The sequence below is a fragment of the Diadema setosum genome, chromosome 7 (assembly GCF_964275005.1).
Source record: "Diadema setosum chromosome 7, eeDiaSeto1, whole genome shotgun sequence".
In the NCBI taxonomy this organism is placed as follows: Eukaryota; Metazoa; Echinodermata; class Echinoidea; order Diadematoida; family Diadematidae; genus Diadema; species Diadema setosum.
Window position 1 is genome coordinate 42,542,613 of NC_092691.1, and position 25,116 is coordinate 42,567,728.

Consider the following 25,116-nt stretch of genomic DNA (forward strand, 5'->3'; position numbering starts at 1 on the left):
ACTCTTAAATGAATCCCACAAGGATTGGAACAATCATCCCACAGCATTCCCATTGATTCCCACTGATCAGTCACTAGCCATCCCCTTTAAGTGAACTATATGCCCAGGAGCTATACAGTCCACGCGCTAGACAAACTAAATTTGTAAATATTACATATATATAATCAAATACTAAATATGGTCTACAGGATCAGAGAAAAGGTGGAAATCTATGATATAAACGTGTTATATTATATCTTATCGGTCTTCCAGTCCGCGTTTTACCGGTATCAATTTTATTCTTGGTAGATATGAAATGCAATGAACGATCAGCTCGCCTGCAAACATCATGGGTATACTTTGGACCTGTCGACCGTCAAACATTTACTCATACGCAATAAACTTGGGGAAAAAGCAGAAACAAGCAAACACACCGTACGTGACCCAGACACAGCTCCTTCTATCTAAATACGTCTCCCAGGGTATTCATTTGCCTTGCTGTAATATCGTCGGGATGTAATGGTTTGAACGGCTGCCAGTAGCAGGAATCATTTAGTGTTACCCGTGTCCTTCAATATAGATAGACCTTCACATCTTCTCAGCCGATGCTGCTCCATTCATTTCTTACAGACGGACTCTGAAAGAGATTAAGTATGGCTCTATGTGTAAAAGAAACAAGCCTGGCTATTCTTTGTCTCCTCTTGTTTGGTGGACTCGATCTCACACCGGGGAAAGTGAGTCTAGTTGAGGCTCGCACATTCGGTTGGAATGAGTGGTGGAAAGACACGATCATTTACCAGATCTACCCTAGATCTTTCATGGACTCAAACGGCGATGGAGTCGGTGATCTGAAAGGTATCTCCCCCCCCCCGTAAAGATGTGACTATACGTCATTTAAAAGTTCACTCATATACATTTTGAGATTTTTTTTTAAATTAATAAAAATTATTTGTCATAATGTTAACTCCTTGAAAGAAAGAAAGATATTATTCAGAGGGGTGAAGGTGAAGGTGCGAGTTTCTTCACTTTGTCTCCCTCTACAAATTTAAATTTGTTGAGATCGCAACTGCTGATCAGCAGTTGCGATCTTAACAAATTTAATTTGTAGAGGAAGACAAAGTGACGAAACTCGCACCTGATGTTAAAGGAGACCTCCGGATGATTTTCAGATTTTTACATTTGAAGAACTATAAATCATTTATGCTGAGGACAGAGTTTCAGAATTTGTGATAACTGGGATGAAGAATAAGAATATTTTCAAAATTTAGAACAAATTGCACTGAACAAGGATGATGACATGGCAGAGTCACCATAATGCATGAGTTGGGGCTCAAGGAAGCAGAACAAAAGAAGAAGGCATGCATAGATTATACACAGGTAAACTCGCAAGCAAGCGGTATTGCAGTGGAATTACACTGCTACATTTCTGAAATATGTGAACCTCCTATGTCATCATCCTTGTTCAGTGTAATTTGTTTGAGGTTTTTCAAGGTATTGTTTCTCTGCTCAAGAACCACAATAAATTCCACAAATCTATACATGGAGTTGTCGATTTATATACTACATGATGTGAAATTATGAAAATCGTCTGGAATGTCCCTTTAATTCCTTGATAATTGAAAACCGACTTCCCTTGGCGACTGGCAATCAGTGGTGATATATCCATAGTCAAGCAAGTAATCAATACGAAAATAATCTTTCTGCTACCACTAGATGATCTACAATGTTCTGTGAACGTGTGCCTGTTCAGTTTCCTACTACGTCCTATTACTTTATCATTGTTTTTATGCATGTCATGGTATAAAACGGAAATGATGTTTACCAATAGGTGATGATTAATGATTATTGAGTTTAAGGTCAGGTTCAAAAGTAATCTCTTGAAGTAATGTATTTCATGTTTGAATTTCTTTTATGTATGTTATTTTGTAATGCGCAGTAACAATAGAGTATGTTACTATAGTAGCTGCGCAATTCAAATGTCCTTTATTATTATTATTATGATTATGATTTACAATATTTTCATGACTCTAAGCACAAGGCTAAGATTCATATTTTCAAATGAACAGATTCATTGACGCATACGTGCCTAAAAAGGGAACTAGATAATGCAGCCAGACGAAGGTTAAGTCTTACATGCTTTTACGGCGATCTAAAATGTTGCATTTAGGACTGGAAACCCAGGCGCACATGTTTTCTTCTCTTCCAACTTTTTTCTCTCCTCTCTCTCTCTCTCTCTCTCCTCTCTCTCTTTGGGTGGCAGTTTGTTTTGTAAATAATGTACAAATTTTAGATGTTTGTTTTTAATGGCCAAACGACTAAATAAAATACCAACACAGTATTGTTGAGAAGTTTCCTTGAGACGGTTTCCATACTGCTGAAGATAATTCTGTAGTTTAATGTTAACACAAAGCTATCTCTCCTTGTGCAAAGCCCGACTCATGGGGACTGGTAGGCCTATACTCTTCAAGAATCCTTGATCGTATGGCGTGTCGACGACTTAACTTACAAAATCTCAGTTCGATGAATGTTATGGCATGGAAGACTTTGATGAGAGAGTGATCAGTTGCCACACGGTCGTGATGACGTCATTTGTTGCATGGTGTGACAGCTGATCAAGTATCTCATCTCTTTTCCTATAATTATTATCATAGTTTGTCTATTGTGGCTCCGTATACTGTCAACACCAAGTCGCATACTTAAAGAGTTAGACTGTGTCTTAAATGGTTTTATATTGAATGGAAAAATAATTTATGTTAACCTGTTCCTTACGGGTACATGTTTTACCAGTTTCCCGTATAGCGTCAACTGATATACGGGAACTTGCAGGTACCCAAAATGTAGAAGGTACCTATATTTGTGACTTAAATTCGTATTAATTTGTGTTGTACTGCCCAGAAAATGGCTTTAATGGAAAGATATTTTTTTTTTTATTCTGTCAATATCTGTTTTCTTTCAGTATGAAAAATGTGTGTATCGCAGTATCAATTGCCTTTTCTCCACTGTTAGTAGTGTGTACTTATTTTGCTGTAAAATTCGCATGAAGATGTGCATAGCGATCGAGGTTGAGCTCAGAAGATATTTGATTTGATGACCCAATTCAGGTGCGTCTTTTATGTAAATACAAAAGAGTTTGTGGGCCCATCAGCACACGCTCTATTCATTCCTTGCCGCCGATCGATATTTTCATTGTTCGATGGCACAAGACGTTGACCGTGGAAACATGTATTGCTTAACTGCTTTTTCGATGCTTTGAAGATTTAATGGATAACAAGATTTTTGGCAGACATGCTTCCAATCACATAACTTTATTTAGGTAGAGCCTATTACTTAAAAGAAATGGCGGTGAACCAATGCTTTATTGTATTATGTCCACTGCAAAAGAAGCTGACGGATGGTGCATTGTACCCTGTTTCATAGAGAGGTGTTGGGTGCTTTTTTGAGTTAATATCGTTAGACAAAGCAGCTTATGGAATGACGAGATGGTAAACAAAAAGTTATCAAAGCATTCTTACAAGCTCGTTTCATATTTATATGGTGCGGTCTGTAGACTGATTTTGCAACGTGGTGGAAGGGGGGGAAGGTAGATAAAAGATTGTATATGAAATGATGCTCTATTGTTTCTATTGTACCATCTAATTTGAAACAAATGTGTATTATGAATAAGAAAATGTCAGAGCCATTGATACTTTTTTGTGAATATGAAGGTAAAGTTATTGAACTTGAAATTGTTATCTTTGAATTGCGCATATTCCCTTGTCTGCCTTTCATTATGCCAATGCATGTAAATAATGCCCATAATGCAAGTAACCACTAGCTCCAATACTGCATTAGGTATTCGCACAATTATCATGTACAAGTTCACATTAGTAATGAGAGGTAAAATATCTCCAATGCAGGTATCACAAGCCGACTTCAATATTTTGTTGATATTCACGTCGGAGCAATATGGATCAGTCCAGTATATCGGTCACCTTTTGCCGACTTTGGCTACGATATCAGTGACTTCAAGGACATCGATCCTGTTTTTGGAACCCTCTCTGACTTCGATGAATTGGTGAAGGAGGCACACAGTCTCGGTCCGTTAAACTCTGGGTCTACGATATTTTATGCTTCAATATCTCTTTACCTCTCTCTGTATTGACACGCACAAATGATGTAAATGTGGATTTGTGTACATATCTTATACATGAACTAAGTTTAGCAGAGATTATTCTTTTAAGAAGTAAAGGCCTAATGAATATCTTTGTTCTAGAAATCTGTTTAACAAATTTTTACTCCAAATATCCCTTCTTTCCCATCCTGTTTGCATGATTATCAAATATGCTCGCTGTCTCTCGTTATATTTCTTTATCCTCCTTCCATATTACCATTAGTAGAGGACAAACAAATGTACAAAAGGGAACATTATTCAGTCTATTCAAATATCACAATGTCACTAGTCACAGCGGCTGTATAACTACAGCCTATGTCTAAATAATACGGGACAAAAATGAGGCAGGAAGAGAATATGTCTCATCATTACAAATCTTAAAACAAGAAGAAGAAGAACAACAGTGTGGGCCACCGTTTTTTTTTACAAAATGTTACGAGATGTCAAGTTATCTTTTATTTTATACTTTCAGTCTTATTTAAACTGTACATCTAAAAGAAGCAATATCTATACATCTACATATATCTACAGGTCTTAAGGTGATCATGGACTTTGTTCCTAATCACTCCAGTGACAAACATCCTTGGTTCATTGAGAGCAGGAAAACTAGAGATTACCGCAACCCTTATCGTGACTACTACGTGTGGGCCGATCCAAAGGCGGGATGTGTCTTTTTGGAACCTAAAGAATGTCTGCCAAACAATTGGGTAAGTCTCCACAGACAAAAGGCACATGTCCAATAGATATAAATATTAATAGTAACTCAACCCCTCTTACTTAAATAAATTAAGAAGAGAATGTGAAAGAAAAGCCGCAAGCAAATGTATAATAAAGGAGTTCAAAGTATACTAATAAGAGAGGTCTTTTACCCTACCTCTTGACTATCTATTTCCAAACCAATACCATGAAACACTATGGCCAATGATGACCTTTTACAAAGAATTTGAAAAAAAGTAAATAAGCGGTTATGCTTTGATGTGTTTTGTCAATATTTTCTGATTTTTTCTCTTTTTCTGAGTTGTCATCATATTTTTGTTATTTCATTATGAAATACACCATTCAATGTTTACAAAAGAAAATGTGGCTGTGTCGTAAATGATGCGTTATCCAGTTTGCGTTGGGTACAACTGTACTGCATCTTTCTCTCAGTTTTTGACACTTACTGTAAGCTCATTAGGCAGAATATGACAATTAATTCATCATTGCCAGTATTGATACGGTGTCACAGCTCTTTAACAAGCTAGATGCTTTACATATAATTCATATTATTTTAAAAAGAAAAAAAAATGCTTTAAAAAGATGGCGCCGCACTAGTTCAGCACGTTATACGATCCTCTCCGTATCAGATAGGCAGTTTTGAGCAGCATATGCCTCTATCCTTGACGAGCTCCTAGAAAATTTCTACATCTGAATCTGCAGCATACAACCTACGAGGAATATGAGCTGCAGACCCAAGAGACAACTTGGTAAAAGGAGTAAAAAGACGACACTGACAGCGACATGGAGGACACCAACTTAGGCCTACCCATTGGTGCCACTTCTGCACCCCCAGATGCCCGGACGAAACCCACTGCCCCTGACGCCGTGCTCACCACGGCAACGCTTGCTGCGTACCTTAAAGAGGCATCACGCAAATTTGAACATGATATGATCCAAAAGGCAGTGGACTCGCTTCTCGAAAGCATCAAGAGGGTAGAGCGAGCCATCGAATTTGAAGGCCAGCGTGTGGACGACCTGGAAAAGAAAAACGCTACTCTGGAAAAGAAATTGGAAAAAATGGAGTGTGACATAGAAAAAATGAGAGGAGAAATTGCACGCCACAACGCTGAAGCAAACAAGGCCGAGCGATTTTCACGTCGGAACAACTTCAGAATCGTCGGGATAGAGGAGGCTGCAAAGGATGAGCGCGAAGACTGCGTCGACATTGTCGAGAAAGTCATCAAGCAGCACTTCAAGATGGATGTCTAGGTAGAGCGAGCCCATCGAGACGGAAAGAGAGGAGAGAAGCCACGGCACATTCTGGTGAAAGTGTTGTCCTACAGAGAGAAGGTGGACATCATGAAAAATGCGCGAAAAAAAGCTTGACAAGGAGAACTTCTACATCACGGACGACCTCACCAGGGCTGACCGAGATGAGAAATGAAGGTGGTCGAAACAAGTCCAGGGGACAAAATTCCGTTTCTTCGCAGGAAAATGGCGTAATTCTGGTGGTCTTCCGCATGTGTTCTGATTTGCTTATTGTACCTTTAAGAACGCCATTTTGCTTCATTCGTCAGTGCAGTCTACAAAGTCTACATCGACCACGTTCTTTTTCTTTTGCTTGTGCATCAATGGAGGGAGCTGTCCGTTGCATAACACGTTCTCTTAACAATGATAATGGAGAGTTGCAAGTGCACGGTATTCGTAAGTGACAGATTGACATACTCTGAATTGTGGCATTCTTCTCTCACATGTTCTTCCTTCTCCCCATCTCCCCATTATTCTTCCCCCCCCCCTCTCTCTATCTGTCTTTCCCTGTAAATATGAACTAATGAAATGCTGATCGGAGAGGATCGGTTTATCGTACTCTCTGTTTATGTTCACTGTTTTTGTATTCGTAGTAATCGTAATTCGTAAGTTTCCTCATGATGCTCGTCCCTTCTCTTTCTTCTGCTTCCATGCCATTTGTCTCGCCAATCAAGCCAATCGCTTAGCCTTGTGTATCTCATACTGCGTCATGTTTGGATATTATACCAGTGACATTGAATGAATTTTGAAGAAGAAACTGATATATCATATTATGTAATAAACTGTAAATATTTCTTGCCCGAAGAATTAAACACCCGTATGTACACTGCTTCACAGTGCCAACATGCCCAATCTAACTCCGATTTAAGTTTTCTACATATCAACGCTCGCAGCTTGCCCAAAAATTATGATATTGTAACCAATTTGTTATCATCTCTCAACTTTAATTTCTCATTTATTGGTGTAAGTGAAACCTGGTTGAATGACAAATCTCCACCGATATTTGATATTGACGGCTACTCTTTGATTCGCATTGATAGAGCAAACCGTCGTGGAGGCGGCGTAGCACTGTACGTTGCAAATGAATACTCATTTACTGTACGGCATAATTTATCCTTTGTAAACTGTAACGCTGAGATTTTATCTGTCGAAATTGAAATTCCAAATGGAAAGAATATAACTGTTGTAGTTATTTACCCACCGCCAGATGTAAGTGTGGACTCATTTCTTGATGACTTTGAAATTATATTATCTAAAATTAGTACCAGTAATAAGAAAGCATGTGTAATGGGTGACTTTAATATTGATTTATTATCTGAAAATAACAACTCACAAAGATTTTGCACAATACTTCAGTCTAATTTTTTTCATTGTGCCGACAAGGATTAATGCGCAATCATTATCTTTAATTGATAATATATTCATAAATACAAATGTAGCGCAAAGTCAATCCGGTATTCTTTATAGTGAGATCTCGGATCATCTCCCCATTTTTTGTATCTTATTTCTACAAAGATATTCCAAGAAAACAAATAAGGCAAAATTACGTAGGTTCACAACGGAAAATATCAACCGCCTGAATGAGGCTTTATCATCAGAAAACTGGGACGACGTACTTGCTTTTGATGGTGTGGATAAAGCATATGAATTATTTTGGAATAAGTTTTATTATCATTTTGATGAGAATATCCCATTGCGACACAAACAAACAGGAAGTAAAAAAATAAGAAGTCCATGGATTACAAGAGGTATTTTGCAATCGATATCAAAGAGAAATGAATTATATAAGTTGCAATCAAATGATCATTCTGACGAAAATGTATATAAATATAAACGGTATAGAAATAAACTGACAACAATAATGCGAACGTCGCGCAGATTGTATTATAAAAATCAATTTGAGAATGCACAAGGAAAAATGTCTTCCACATGTAAAATTGTGAAAGAAATATTAGGGAATAATAAGCAGAAAATTATTCCCAAAATATTCAATTTTAATGATCATTGTGTTAAATCTCCACAAAATATAGTTAATGCTTTTAATGAGTTTTTTTTTTTGTTGTAAAAATTGGTCCCAATCAGGCTAAAAAGTTAATAGCCATGGAACCAATTTTCGTCAATATCTTTATAATCCGTGTAATTATTCACTTTTTTTAAAGCCTACTGACTATATAGAAATTATGCATATAACATCATCTTTGAAATCAACACATTCTACTGGTTATGATGAAATCAGCGCTATTTCACTGAAACAAATCATCGGATCGATTATTATCCCCCTCTCTCATATCTTCAATCTCTCTTTATTATCTTTATATTAAGATAGGAAAAGTTATTCCTGTGTGTAAAAGAGATTCCTCGAATATTACTAATTACCGACCAATTCCTTTGATACCTACCTTTTCTAAAATACTTGAAAGAATTTTATATAATAGATTAGATAGTTTTTTTTTAACCAAACACAATATTTTGAATCCTGATCAGTATGGGTTCAGGAAATCACATTCAACTGACCTGGCGCTTGCACAATTGTATGATCGAGTATCAAATGCCTTAGCTGACCGAAAGCATGTTATTGGTGTCTTCATGGACTTAAGCAAGGCATTTGATACTCTTGACCATTCTATTCGCTATTAAAGCTACATTTTTATTGTATAAGAGGAACTGCTCTGAAACTGATCGCAAGTTATTTAAATGATCGAAAGCAATTTACATGTTTTGATTTCTGTAAATCGGAAACATTGTTGATCAAATGCGGCGTACCACAAGGATCAATCCTTGGGCCATTATTATTTTTGTTATAATGTCAATGATTTACCGAATGCATCAAGTTTATTAAAATACGTTATTTTTGCTGATGATACCAATGTATTTCTCTCAAATTCAGATTTTCAATGTCTTATTAGATCTAAAAATAGTGAATTACCAAAATTGTCACAGTGATTCAAAAGTAATATCTTATCTTTGAATCTACAAAAAACGAATTATATACACTTCAAACATCCAAGGAAACTGATTTGTAGTGATACTGAATGTATTCTGAAAATAGATGGTATTCCTCTTGAGAGGACAACATCCACTAAATTCCTTGGAATTATAATTAATGAAACTCTTACTTGGAATGATCATGTGAAATAAATTTCATCTCCTATTGCTCGTAATGTTGGAATATTATATAAACTCAAACATTGTTTATCTTTTGATATTTTGATTATGCTTTATAATGCACTCATCCTACCATATAATTATATTTCTTATTGTAATATGATATGGCGTAATATGATATGATAATTTATGCTGTGTATATAGATGATAGCTTTTTGTCTTCTTCTTCTCCTTCTCTCTCTTTCTCATTCAATGTAACTTTTACATGACAAAAGCAACAATTATTATGTGAATACATCACTGTAATTTATTAGTATAAATACAGTATATGCATGTATGTATGTGTCTAGGTATAGAGGTATGTCGAGTTGATCACGAGCATCATGTTGGACTCTCTTGATTTTCTGAATTGTAATGTTATTTGTTATCGGTTGCCAAACAGTCAAGCGTTGTGCTTATTATTGGCAATCGTTCGGTACGCAAATTATTAACATGTTACTCATGTAATTATACTACAGATGTATTGTATAATTGATGAAAATGATGAAAATTGTTGAAAGCATACTACCGGTATTTTGTACTTTGTTAATGAAATTGCAGAAAGTTGATGTATTTTAAAAAAGAAATGGCATACAGAGAATAAATAAATCAAAGCAAATCATATCAAACAAATTTCTGCAGTTGGCAGGTACATTTGCTATGAGACAATTTCTACTTTCCAAAACCCATTCAATACAACTGATCTTATTGTCCAAATTTGAAAGCCTAATAAACTGTCATAAATCATGCCTAAATTTGAAACCAGCAAACCTAATTGGGTTCACACTCCACAACGTCTGCTTATTTCTTTTTTGACAAAATTGTTACAATTATATCGGTTACTATATGCATGTTGTGTTGAGCTCAGTCTGCTTTAATGTTTGTTCTTATCGTGTACGTGCACGACCGGCTATAATGTTGGTTGCATCTTATATGAAATGGCTACTAACTGTTCCAACCCGATGAAGCAATTAGAAACTGTGCTCTATTATTTTAAGCTTTCGTCTTCTTAGAAAATAAAATATAGTGGCAGTAGAAGTAGTAGTAACAGTGCACGCTTATCATATCAGAGGAAGGCTAGATACAGCCTCCAAAGTTGCAGTAACGTGTTTTTGTTGTTGTTGTTGTTGTTGTTGTGCTTTTCCCTTTTTAGTTATTTCGCTGTTTGATCCTGAGTGGAATTGTATATCAGACACACAAGACACTCAGTTATCAAAATTGTGCATTAAAATAATGCACAGCAGCCATTCCATCAAACTGGTTATTTGAAATTTGTTTTCAGTATATAGGGCCTGCTTATTTGGACTAAGGTAATATTTATTATACGGCTGGGTAAAGAAAAAAACAACAACAACACAGTCCGACTTTCATCTATAAGGAAATTATCATTTCCGGCGTAACTCGCGTGCAGGGTAACAATTAGGGTCTTTGACATTCAGACTTCAGTCAGACTGGTTTTCGTATAAATCTATGCATCAGATCTGAGTCACGCTAGGACAGAGACACTGTATCCTATATTTAACATACAAGCCACTGGCAGTAACCGCAAAACTAATGAGTTTTATAAAATAAATGTGATTCGTGTGACGGTGCATCTCAAATCATACATGGGTAAGACTACCACATGTCTGTAGAGCCAGCATTTATTGCAGTTGGGTTATATGCAAGTAAATAATGGCTGGGTTGATGGCTTGATTATTTTGCTGTAAGTGCTGGGCGGGGTTGGGGGTACTGTTTGCTGTCATTTTTTTTTTTCCATTTTTTATTTTTTATTTCTTTGGTCCGAGAAAGATGTATTCATCCATGTCCTCACCAAGCGCAGTTTGCTATGTATGATAGTTAGCACTTTGCTTTTCTTTTTCTATTATCTTTTTTTTTGTTTTTAATGCTTTCAAGGTTTCTTGTCATAATTGTACAAGTAACCCTCCACTGTATTTGACATTCTTTGTCTTGCAAGGCTGCCCAGGTTAAATAAAATACCTCAAAACTGTTTTCATAACATTGCACAATATCTTATATAGAATATCCTTCAACATCTAAAGGGCGAATCATATCAACTTTACGTAATATGTATGCTATGCGATGCATGGCTGGAACGTGACTAGCGAGACGTCGTTCGGTATCAACATTTCCAGAAGAAGTGCAGAGTTAGCACCTCTCTTTCATTTACCGATATTATACAGGATTTGTTGAACAATGACTAAATTTCATTGTTATCGTAAAAAAAAAAAAAAATCTGTTTTTGTGTCACTCGTGTGTCACCTATGAGGTCTGTTTTCGAAGTGACTGGGAAATTGCAAGAAAAAGACACAAAACTGTTTACTGTTGTATTAGAATGAAAGTCATAACCATTCAGTAAAATCAGATATGCAGCAGATCTTATTTTCTTTCGTAACAATGATTCGACCCACAGACTATATTTATTTTTGCCCCTAAATTTCACATACAGTTCAGAAAAAGCCTGGATTCAGAAGATAGTTGAACTTTTAAATATTCCACCCAATACTTTTCATAGAGTAAAGAAATCAATTGATTAATTTTAGATACTTCAATAGAGCATTGCACTACACGGTTTAGAACCCCACATTGTGGTCTGCATAGCGCTTGCAAACGATACAAGTAAACAAAAACAACAGGAAACATATTGCATGAGCAGCATTTATAAAACTATTTTCTATTGTTTTTGCCAAACAATCAAAGCAGAATATATAAATGTGGTTTAATTCATGGTGCGTGGTTGCCACTTGTATTGACATAGAACACCTCATCGTAATGCCAGAAATGGACACGGTATGACGCACGTGTTGTCATATCCCAAGTACTTTTCGAAGTTCACAGATCAGACAAATCACACAAATTATGCTAAAGATAGAGACTTAAAGGTATTCCATACCAGTGTGGTAATGATACGTTCGGATTGATTAGGCATATCCATTGCAAGCTATACTTTATTCAAAATAAAAGCTATAGCTGTACGTCCAGACATCCGTTGAAAGTCTTGGTGTGTGTTTTGAAGCTTTCTGTCCATTCCACACTTTATGCACAGAAAACTTTTTTTTTTCAATTCTAAAACATCTCAAAACACACCAAATTTAGTTTTTTTTTTAAAGCATTCAATGTCGACTCGTGGTTGACAATGGCAGCAACACTGTATTACAGGTTACGAACACTATTATGACTTCTATAGCACTCATCATTTGGAGCTTTGTGGGATAGTGACTAATACAGGAAATTCTGGGTTTTAATCTTGTCTAATGCTTAATAATTTATTGTAAATTCTTTTACCGTTACATACATGACCCTTTTCGCCAAGTAATATAAGGGACACAGCAGTGTTGTGGTAGTGGTGATAATATTGGTATTGCTGACACTGATGGACTCGTGTACAATATGGTGTTACAAGAGTGGTGAAATAAAGAAGGTACATCGCAATAGAATATAGTGATGCTTCGTGCCCATTATCATGGGAGCTATCATAATTTGTAACAGAGATATCATGGAATTTATTATAATGATCAGATATGAGGAAAATTTTGTCTGCATGGATATGTAAAGTTGAAATATTATCCTTTGTTTTCAGTTCAAATGCAAATTAAGTACAAATATACACAATTGCATCCAAAATTAAATTATCTTCGTTGATATCCGTGATTTACATGCTTGACAACAGGTGAGTGTCTTCGGTGGATCTGTATGGGAATGGGCGGAGGAGAGGCAGCAATTCTACATGCATGCTTTTCTCAAGGAACAGCCTGACCTTAATTATATCAACCAAGATGTCCGTGAGGAGATGAAAGTAAGTATTGCAAACATTCAGTCGAATCGATTTCAGATTGAAAGAAAAACAAATCAGTAGCAAAACTTGGCAATTATTTCGAGCTCAATGATTTGATTTGCCAAACAGATGTACTTTGTGTGTGTGTGTGTGTGTGTGTGTGTGTGTGTGTGGATGTAATGTAGAAGAAGACAGGATAAGAGGTCGAAACTACCCCAGTCAGGTTGTGCCAGTATGGTCATGACAAAGTCGAGATCACAGTAATTTAGACAAACAAGTAAACGAGAAGGGAAAAGAAGTAAGACGTTGGTGTGAAAGGTATAAAGACGATATCGGAAAAGAAAGCCATAAAGTCTCTGACCAAGAAATATTCATGTTTACAGGACGTTGTTCGATTTTGGATGGAGCGCGGGGTGGACGGTCTTCGGGTAGACGCTGTCGCCAATGTCATAGAAGATTACTACTGGCGGGACGAACCACTAAATCCCAATTACAAACCAACGGGCGAGGAAACAATGGTATGTTTTACTAGCATTTAGCCATCACATATTTACAAAAAGGCTACAACGTTAGGTGAAACTTGCTCATTCATAATGAACGTGCTTGTAACTTTGATGGTTCGTTCTGTTTAAACGCTTTTGAATTCAAGAAAAAAAAACAACAACAAACATAGACGTCCAGGTATTTAAGATCTGTTATGTCTTCTATGTCATATGCACTCTCGCCCTATTTCCTATTATTGCCCCCCCCCCAAAAAAAAAATTATATATATATATATATATATATATATATATATATCATGAAACAAACAAACAAACGGTGCTCCTCTGTAGAAACTGTGACTTTACTGACATGCATTTATGAATTGGATGTTTAGGAAGGTAACTGTTTTATGCATTTCATTTTCATAGAATCCAAGTGTTAAACTATTTTTTTTCTGACAAACCCTTCGCAAATTAATCACCCACTTCTTCCTTTAGATGATAAAGCGGTCCACTTATCTTATCGACAGGTCCAATACGACAGTCTTCTCCACAACTTTACTTTTAACCAACCCGACCACCATATCATAATCAAATCTTGGCGGTCAGAGGTCATGGCGCCCTATAGCACTGAACCGAATTACAGGTTTGTAACAGCTCATTCTATGTGTTTTCTTTGACTAAAAAAAGTCGTTCCTTCTGTAAAATATCGCTTCAATGAAAACGCGGCATAATTAGACTACTGACAGAACTGCAATGAAGACATATGTGCTTGCGTTTATGATACTTGAATTGAGGCAGTGAGAGAGATTTCCTTTACAGGATTTATACCTTTGAAATCTAATTTCTCACACTACTCTCAATGACGCTGTTCTCTTTCTTATTTTGTCTTATTGCTTCTGAAGATTAATAGCTTGTTTTAGTGCATTGTTATAGTGTGTTGCGTGCGTACTTGTTTTATGTTCTGCTTCCCGAGGAATGTGTCTAATTGTCTCGTTTCATTATTGCTACAATTTTCACTACTCCCGAGGGGACGGCATTCTACAAGCTTGGCTTTTTTTAGCAGTCCCCTCCATTTCCGATCTTTTCTTTGTTATGATTCAGTCACATTTTGTCCATGCATTTCTTCAACTAAAGTATGTTTATTGTTTAATGTAAACAAATGACGTGTATTTGAATTTCATTTGGATATGCAAAAGTTACATTGTACTTAATTTGTGTATATGCAATTGTCATGTATGCTTTGGCCGGAAATGAAATAAAAATGAAATGAAATGAAATGAAAAAGATAACCATTTACTGTTTTTTAAGAAAATTGATTAGGATGAGTATGAAGTATCTATTTCTTTTTGGTATGTTCTTTCTTTCAGCAAATTTAGAACATCAAGACAGTGCTTAGAAATCGACAAAATACAGTGGTAATAAAAACACACAAAACACAAACAATTAGGATAATGCATAAACTATGCGTGTGACAGAATCTTGCAGGAAGCTGTTTTCAATTGAATAAACACAAACGATTGGCAAAATTTGCAAAAAAAAAATCAATGAAAAGTTACGAGTATGTTAAGTTCACAAACTTTCATTGGGTTTAGCATGGCTTCATGGTACTCTGACGGTCAAACGTCACAAGTTTCTTTAGGTGCCTCATTTCACCACTAATCGAAACGGGTTCGACATTACCTTGAGAAAATGATGATTTCAACAATATGGATATTTAGGATTCCTTGGAACTAAGGATCATATTCTGCATGTATTCAAGCGTCAAACGTTTTACTTGCATTTGTTTGTCTTTTTTTTTCCATTACATTATACATTGTGCCATCCACGACATGGTCAACATTTTTTTTTCCTCGATGATGTTAAAGATTTATGATGACTGAGACATACGACAGCCCTGCTAATCTTCTTGACTACTACGGCACTGATGAGGAGCCCGAAGCAGACTACCCGTTTAACTTTCAGCTCATCGGGCTTAATAAGGACAACCTTTCTGGAACCAAGGTCTACCAGCTAGTCGATAGCTGGATGCGCGTTACTGATGGAGACAAATGGCCGAACTGGGTGGTAAGGAGACTCATTGTTTTGCTGCTGCTACCAGAATATATATCATCGACTAATGTGTGTCAGTCATGTCTGTCTCCGTTGTTAATGCTGTTTTTAGCTCACCTGAGCCAAAGGCTCAAGTGAGCTATTGCGATCGCCCTTCGTCCGGCGTCCGTCGTGGGTCGTCCGTCGTGCGTCGTCCGTCTTTTTACATTATCATCTTCTTCTTGAAATCCCCAAGACCGATTTTCCTCAAACTTGGCAGGTAGCATCCCTAGGTGGTTAGGAACTCAATTTGTTAAAATGGGCACCATACCCCCACCCAGGGGGCCCCCAGGGGGCGCCCCCAGGGGGCCCCAAACCCCCAAAATTAAAGGGAAGTTAAACCCAAAAAGCAATGTGGATTGAGTGAAAGCAGCAACATTAGTAGAACACATGAGTGAAAGTTTGAGGAAAATCGCACAATCGATGCAAAAGTTATGAATTTTTAAAGTTTTGTTGTTGGAACCGCTGGATGAGGAGACTACTACAGGATATGATGTATGAGTGGACAACAATACAGAGAAAATATAAAGGAAATTCAACAAAAATTCACTTTTCTAGAATTATGAAAGAGCAATGGACCAACCTCTTTCAGAAAGCAGGGGGAATAATTGCTACCCTTTACATATGTCAATATCAAGCTGATGGAATTTGTAATTTTCATTTTTGCTTATGACGACCGGAAAAGTATGTGCCCGTGATTTGTTTAACAAGAACTACTGGATGCAAACTAGAATCAATTATGCACAAGAATCCACCAAATTTCACCGATTAAATCGCATTGTTTGCTATCATGCCCTTTGGGCAACATCTGGTTAAAATTATTTCATCTGGCCTTCATTTTCTGTCTTGGTCTGTCTGAAGATTGGTAACCATGACAATTTCCGGGTGAGTCATCGGCTTGGCCAACAATTCTGTCGTGCAGCAAACGTGCTCAACTTGTTATTGCCGGGTACACCCACGACATACTACGGGGAAGAGCTGGGTATGGAGCATATCGAGGTTAGCTTCGAGGAGACGCAAGACCCATTCGGCAAAAACAACCCGGTAAAATGCACATTAGCAACTTTCAGTTGTGGTGGTTCTAATTTCTAATCTAAGCAAGAGATAACATAGTAAAGCGTACATGTTACCAACCATTTTCAACGCATTATTAGAAGCATCTGCTTCTGCAAATTGTATCAAACGTGAGACTTATAGAAAGATAGAATTACTTTGTGACAAAATTACTTCATGACTTAATTTTCAAGCTGACTTCGCTCCTCTGTCTGTCATCTTTATTCATATGTGGTAGTGCTGCTGGAAAGAATATTCTCGTGATCCCGAGAGATCCCCCATGCAGTGGGACGGAACTAAGAACGCTGGGTTCAGCTCAGCAAACAAAACATGGCTGCCTGTTCATGAAAATCACATGACTGGGACAAATGTACAGGTATGTAACTTTACAGTCAATTTGCCTTCATAAGATGAACTTAAAGTTATCGACTATGGCGAAGATTGATACACAACAATATTAACCACATTTAGTTATATTAGTTGTTACCGGGGTTTGATTGGTAATCAAAACAGAATTAATTTATTTAAACGCATCTTAAAACTGAGACAAACACAGATCATAAACTGCTCTATGGCATACATTGTTAAAAAAAAAAATGAACTCGTCGCATTTGTTGGAGCAGACATATACTGTGTAGTCATTTGTACACAAGGGCTTTCTATAGCTCAGTCGGTAGAGCACCGGTCTAGCAATCCGGAGGTCTCGGGTTCGAATCCCGTTGGAATCCCATTTTCTTTGCTCACTTTTCCACTAATAAAGTTATAATTATGTAAAACACGTGTCATCTTGAAAGGGCTGTGTTTTTCTTTTGAAGCTCCGGGAATGATGTTTGGGATATTCTTTCCTTTTGTTTAGAACACACACACACACACACACAGACACACACACACACACACACAGACACACACACACACACACACAGACACACACACACAATACAGTACATGCTCTCTATGTGTAATCGTTCTCAGGGGACAATCTTACAAGTAAATAACATAACTTGTACCTTTTATCATTTGAAATACAATCATAGATTAGAAAAGAAATATCACAGACTTTTGTAATATTCATTTTATGCTCGAATGATAAACTCCAATGTCAAGTGCTGCAGGTAAAGACTAAGGGTTTTAAAAAATATAATCAATATAACGTTTGTTAGCATAGGACAAAAACAAAAAGTCTGCTGAAAGTATATCGCGAATACATAGAAGGACCCTACTGTAACGCGCTTTGGTCTTCGTGGAATGGAATAATTGAAAGCAGAGGTCTTTTGCCAGTCCTAACAATTAACTCTACAAAGGATCTTTACCGGATCACTACCACAAACAATACCAATTAAATTGACAATATAAATCCTTGTTCTTGAACAAATTTCTGAACGCAGTCCTGGCCACGACTTCATTTGTACAGCATACCGTAATCCTGTCACTCGATTCATTTTGTTATTTTTTCTTAAAGAGAACATATTAATATAACAGAAGAAAATTGCTAAAGAGCTTGTATACACAATATTTGATTAGAGGTAATTGATGACTTGAAAGGGTGTTTGCAAAGTTTCACACCAAACTTGTTACAGTATCCATGTTCTAAGAGAAAAAAAAAAGGGAGAGGTTCAGTGAAATGGATTGCTTCTTCTGCACAAAACTCATGCAATCAACATAAAATCCACAAAGGGAAAATATAAAGTAATTCAAACACACGGAAATTACATAACAGACAGGGATCTAGAAATAAACAACAACAAATACAAAAGCATAGAAACAGGGCATGAATCGTAAAGGCCTACAACCTGCTATTGAGAACTTAAAACAACAACGATCCAGAAAGTCGATCGAAAGACTGGTGATTCAGCACATGCAACTGTAAAGCTCTGCTGATTAATGAAGTATGCATTTCATTATCTGAAAATAATGATAGTTACTTTAGTTTGTTATGCATTAGTCGTAGTGCTAGTTAGAAACACTGCCTCGATAGGACTTAAACAGTAAAAAAAAAAAAAATCAACATAGACGTAATGGAGTTCTTAAGAGTGATAAGTGACAGTTCTTAAATTGTTTACTAGGATAGTTATGAAATGATTTATTTCCTGGAAACATGAAGTCGCCAATACGTGCGGGTTCATTACAATTGTCACTGCTATTAAACATGTTATTGGCCCAAGTTAAAGAAATCATTAAGAATTCTGTAATTTAGAGAATAATGCATATGAATGTTAACGTGGGCTGAGTCCACAAGAATTCCTTCGTAATAATTGCAGTTTATCGAACAATTTTTTTTTAATGGGTGTTCAGTGATATAAAAAAAGGAAATCATCAGCAACAACAGCAAAAGATGAAATGTGCGACTTAAGGCTCTTAATAATATCAGTGTTACGTGAAATCGCTTTACTGATATTGACTGCTAGTATGTGGTCTTCAAGCCAATTTATGTCGACAGCGACACCTAGAAATTTAATTTCTGACGTACTCTCTAAAGCAACGCCACTAAACATTGCTAAAAGGCATGTACTTTAATAGTTTTCTGAAGATAAGAGGACAATTTGTTTGTTCGTATATTCATTGTAAACTTTTATCGAATTGAAACTTGTACACGGAAGTAATTGGATATTGTTGTTAAAAGAAAACATTTGAATCATGTGCCTTTGAATGCATTACCACGTATGGCAAATGGGATTACTTGTGAAGCAAAATTTCATAGTTGAGAGTGTCCAAGGCCTCGAAGAACTCCCTGAAAATAACTATAAGATGTCAGCGATTATTTATAATGTGTCCGACTTTAAAACAAATTTCAAAAGACCATAAATGGTAGGACCTACTGTGTTCTTGTCGAAATCCGATTGGAAATAAATCAAATCATTATGAAAATTGAGAAAACAAAATCTCTTTTTTATTGGTTAATATCAATTTTGCAAGGACGTGTGATAAGGACGAAAGTAAAGAAACGGGCCTACAATTATTGATACAAGACTATCGCCTTTACAGGAGACTAACCTTGGCAAATTTCAGCTGGTCAGGAAAAGCAGTACTTGATATAGACGTATTAAGTGAATGTGAGACAGGATGAGCAATAGAAAAGAGTTTGCTTTCATTCGATGATGTTACTTATATCATCAAACGCCTCACTTTTTGTAATTGAAAACAATAATATATATTATTCTAGGCATATTTGGTGGTAGAAGCAAAAAATAAAACAAAAATACAAAAGAAGAAGAAGAAGAAGAAGAAGAACATACTCGTAACAGAATTGGTATTTGGATAGATTTAAAACTTTCCGACAAGTATTTATCAGACTGCTAGATGTATTGAAGAAAATGTTACCAAATGTTGAAAAATGTTAATTGAAGCTATCTACTGTATACTAGTATATCTTTGTAAGAACATTTTCGTACGACACATACTGCTTTTAGATTCTTCACAGTTTTCATCTTTACTGTATATATATATTTTTTTTTCCTCCCAGAAGTGATTTTATTTCATATTTTCTGCTTTTAAGGATTATAGCTGCATATTTTTTTTTCTGATATTCAGTCTTTTTTTTTTTTATGTATAGTGTTGCTATTTATATAATTTTTCTGGACCCTTCGAGTGAACAGCGTGTTTTTGAGGCACAGCTGAGCAGGGCAATCCAGTCGTATTCCAGTACTGTTTTATTACCGTGTGTATTCTTATGTCGATTTTGTGCGGAAAATCAATACAATGAATATAAATGAATATATGATAGGTAACATCAGTATTCAGATAAGATAATGTAAGAATCTTGAGGGGCACGGTGCAGTATTACAAAGACTTGCAGCTGCTGTGTGTTTAGAAATCGGTGGGAAAGAGGCTTGAAAAAAAAAATGTTTCAAGAAATGCATTTGACATATCATCAGTAATAATCTTCATTACATTAAAGGGTGTTTACAGTTCTGGTCGAGGTGAGGATTTAGCTTTTAACGTTTTGCGAGATATTCAGAAACCACGAGATGTCAAAGAGCATGCAGTTCTAAGGGGTATCAAAAGTTTATTCGATGAAAATCGGTTTTGAAATGGCCGAGATATCCAAAAACAAGGTGAAACAAAGAGATCCTAATAAAGTTGTGGCATGTCCCCTTTTATCATTAGCACTTTTTTGGATATCTCAGCCATTTGAAAACCAATTTTCATCAAATAAACATTGAATCCTTCTTAAAATTACATGTTCTTTCATATTTCATAAGAGGCTTTTCATTATCTCACTTAGGAATGTTCAAAACATGAATCCCCACCTCAACCAGTACTGTACAGTCCCTTTAATATCAAAGTCAACTAGATTGAAAGTTCTATTTCTATTAAACGTGGGATATTTTGACATATCCTAGATATAATTCAAGAGCTCTTTAAGACTGTCTGAGATAAACGTACAAGGGAAGACAATATACGATTGGCTACGTTTAACGTAGCCAATCGTATATTTTCTTCCGTTGAGGAACGATTGCTTTAAATCAAAGACTCTAGAATATCTTTTTTTTTTTTAATTTGTGGGATAAAGATAGCACAACTCCACCATCTGGTAGTGTCATGGCCGGCGCAACGTTTTGAAAAGTGGGGGGGGGGGGGAGGGCACTTTCGGGTTTCACGAGCCAGCAAGAAGAAGAAGAAGAAGAAAAAAAAAAAAGAAGGTCTTTAGCGCAAAAAAAAAATGTCTTACAGCGCTCAAAGGTTTCATTCTATTAAATTTTCTTTTCTAGTGCCACTTCCGGGGTAAAAACAAAGTGTGTGTGTGTGTGTGTGTGTGTGTGTGAGGGGGGAACCAAAGTGGTGACACCCTATGTATTCCTATGTACGGGTGCAAAAAAAGTGTGTGTGTGTGGAGGGTGGGGGGGGGGGGGGGTGAGTTCCCCCGCCCTTCCGCCGGCCCAGAATATAATCATGGATGGGGATAATCATGTTTCCGCTCGTGTGATTATCTAAACATATCTGCATTCCATCAAAAATTTTAGCGATACTTTATTATACTAATAATTATTATTTATGTGTAGCATAGCAAGCGTATTCTCTGAGAATCTCTTCACTTTATGTTTCAATTGTTTAACATTTGTATATAGAGGGGGCAATTCGAGTCAGGTCATTGTAAAATCATTATTCATTTCACATGCCAGTTGAACCTTTTAAAAAAACAACTACATTCTAAAAAGAGAACCAATGTGTTGGATTAATTATGACGGTGTGTCGTTTTTGCAAGAGGGGGTCTTAATGAATTAAACATGCCGTCGTCATCCTGGAAATTAAATTCGTCATTTAATCACTCACAGGGAGGGGTATACAATGATAATACCCTGACTTATATCATTTTCTCCGTGTAGTCTCAACTTCAAAATCCAACATCGATGCTTCAGCTGTACAAATCACTAGCTCATATTCGTAAGACGAAGTCTGCCTTCCAAACAAATACCATGAAGTATGCACTCGTCGATGAGAACTTGTTCTCCTTCCTCCGCGTGCCAGAGGATGAGGTCAATGAGAAGGAGTCCTCCTATCTTGTTGCAATCCACTTTGGTCAAAATGGGACTTTGGTTAGTGACTTCGTCAAAGAACTTGGTGCAAACGGATTAACACCAAGCGAACGTCAGGGAGTAGTGGAGATCAGCTCAAATATGGATCGGAACGGCGATCTTATCAGCTTGGACAAGGTGGAACTTCGGCAAGGTGAAGCTTTGGTCATCCGCCTTGGAAGTATCACCAACATCAAGACAGAGCTATAGCTGAACACATCTCATCACTTTTAATTTACACTTATCAAGGTTGTTCAAAAGTGTGTTTACTCGGCAGTTCATAAATATTGTAAAAGGGATCATATTTACAACTACTTAGCCTATAGACCGATTCAATTTCGATGACCTATTCACCTACCGCCGCTAGCGCTATAACGGTCGCCATAACTGGGGGCCAACCACCGCGGCCAACGGGGGCTCCCAGCGAGCTAGCTACCCAGCGAGTTGCACTTGCAGCTCAGCAGCCTAGCGTACCCATCGCGCATAGTTAGCCGGGCGCGGCTGCTGCGCCGCGGCCGGCGACCGCCGGCGCCGCGCTAATATTGTGATTGTTTACTCACTGTGGAAAAGTCATTCAGCGGCTGACGCATGATAAATTAAGGCAAAATTAAAGACAATTACGTGAACTACAACGGTATAAAAATTTAGAGATATCGAAACAAACTATGTCTACTAGATTCTCCGTTTAATTAGGTTATCACTGCATAATGTATTATTCGTAAAATATGTTGTTCATCTTAGAAGACAAGTTTAGATCAAAGAATTTGAAAATTCACTTTTTTTTTATCCTTGGTGTCCTACTTGCCAAAGTTAGAATACACTTCTCGGCTAGACTTTATTATTATGACAAACATTTTACAGCCTACACTACAGCTAAATAAAATGTTTCAAGATGCGTTAAATTCTAATATTGTTTTCACTTCTTCAATGTTCAGCACTGAATTGACCATAGGCCTATTCAATTTTGGCCTGGAACTCTGAATTTAACTTTTCATAATAAAGTGATACTTATAAATATTAAACCATGGATGGTGGCAAACATCCGTTTCATAATCATACTAAGAAAGTATGATTTAAAAATCACTTTTGTAGATTATAATACAATGTATTAGGCGTTAGTGAGATGTTATGCAAGGAAACTTAGACCTAAAACAGTAGAAGTTTTGGTTGTAGTCGTAGTCGTAACTTAAGTTTAGGCATATACGGCCTAGAAACGCCTAGATTTATATTCCGTTTGGTTTACTTAGTTAGGCTTGCCTGAAGTTATCGACGACCGAAAATGATATGGGATGTAGGGTTCTAGAAGTCAATAGGTCTACATCTAGTCTGGACTCTTGCCTAGATTTCTAGACAAGATCTAACGTCAATAGATTCTACCCTGCTGGCCCGACACTCCCGAGTAAAAGGCAAAAGCGTGCCCTAAAGAGGTTATGTTAGTTGATAGCTTGCAATTTATTGCACCATATCTAGCTCAAGATTTATTATTTGTATTTAATTATATCAGTTAACTTGTCAACAGCCTAGGCTTATTAGCAAGACGTCTGCCTGCGCCTAGCAATAATTCTCGCCAGCGGTTGTTATTCTCTTTTAATACACAAATGTGAATATAGGGGCTTACACGCGAGTACCCAAGTCATCGCCAAAGAAATCCAGTCTACAAACATTCACGGATCGTACCGATATTTACCTTGAAATTCAAGTTTTGGCTACAGCCGTATGTCATCTACCCATTCGCTCATAGTCGGTGTAAGTTGTTTATTTTTTTTTTAATTAGCTTGCGAAAAAAAAATAGACTCTAGTTGTCACAAAGCCAGTTGCGTCGATCGCTGCCAGCGCCAGAGATAGCTAGCTGGCCGGCTGGCGCCGGGTGGTAAAAGCACTGGCTGCCGATGGCACCCTTGCCACGCACGCAGGGCGCTTTCCGACCCGGCCTGTTTGGCCCCCAGTTATGGCGTCGCCTTAAGAGGGCGCACTTCCATGAACAGTCGCTTGAATCGGTCTATACCACATAGTTAGACAATGGACTGAAAAAGTCTAAAGGTGATTTATATAATCTAAGGGCAAAAAGAAAAAAAAAAAAAAGAAGCTTGTTGCCATTGCTCAAAAGGTAGACAGTTTTATCATCGTTGTAACATGTTCAGTCACAACATCAGTTTCCAATATTAATGACTGACCCAGAATGAGCGCATCTCAAGAAGGGACTGGCATTTTTGGAATCAGGACGAAGGATTCTTAGACTCATTGGGTCCAGGGAACAATCTAAACATAATAGGCAATCACATCTTGCATGTGATTTTACATTGTATTTTGCAATTTAGCTTTCTTTACTTTTCATTAATCATTTACAAGCCTGTCTTCATATTATTGTAAAACATCATAAAACATGTGAAATAATTTGACTATACATTCGTGCTTACTCAGTATGTACTACTTGCTTTTATCAAAGATCACTAGATGCTTTAATCAAATACCATTTGGATAAATCAGTTGTAATAACTGATAACAAGGATACCCTTATATTTCATTTTGCAGTGATATTTTCTTTCTTACATCATTGTTTTCATATATGAAGGTACGCATCATAATTATCATTATCTTTTTTTTTTTCATGATCCATTCCCCGCTAATTATGATGTTAAATAATCATTATGCACCATATTGTATAACCGGTGGAATACTCTAGGCGAAAGGAATCGACCATCTGAATTATTCATCTCAGTAAGCGTGACTCCTTCATAAACTCTCTGTTTGTAAGGGAGCAGCAACGAATTGCTGTATATTGCAGGCTATTTTTGGGAATTTGATTAATTTTGCAAAGTTACACTGCAGTAAATTTCGTCACTCATGCACAATTCCTTGTGAGTCATGTAAATAGATTGATGAATATAACTTTATAAAAAATCTCACTCACGTCAATTACAT

General features: G+C 36.8%; 1 protein-coding gene across 2 annotated transcripts; it reads left to right on the top strand.

The window, feature by feature from the left end:
- Positions 1–441: 441 nt before the first annotated feature.
- Positions 442–22,474, top strand: LOC140230835 (alpha-glucosidase-like). 2 transcript variants are annotated; one of them, XM_072310976.1, is made up of 10 exons: positions 444–834; positions 3,876–4,055; positions 4,661–4,836; positions 12,951–13,076; positions 13,439–13,573; positions 14,068–14,183; positions 15,406–15,604; positions 16,490–16,672; positions 16,920–17,057; positions 22,006–22,474. In XM_072310976.1, the coding sequence occupies exons 1-10, from the start codon at positions 633–635 to the stop codon at positions 22,402–22,404; spliced, it is 1,854 nt and encodes a 617-aa protein (XP_072167077.1). In that variant the 5' UTR covers positions 444–632; the 3' UTR covers positions 22,405–22,474. The 2 variants fall into 2 exon arrangements, with proteins under 2 accessions (XP_072167078.1, XP_072167077.1); XM_072310977.1 differs by lacking the exon at positions 13,439–13,573 and having other exon boundaries at positions 442–834.
- The last annotated feature ends 2,642 nt before the right edge of the window (positions 22,475–25,116 follow it).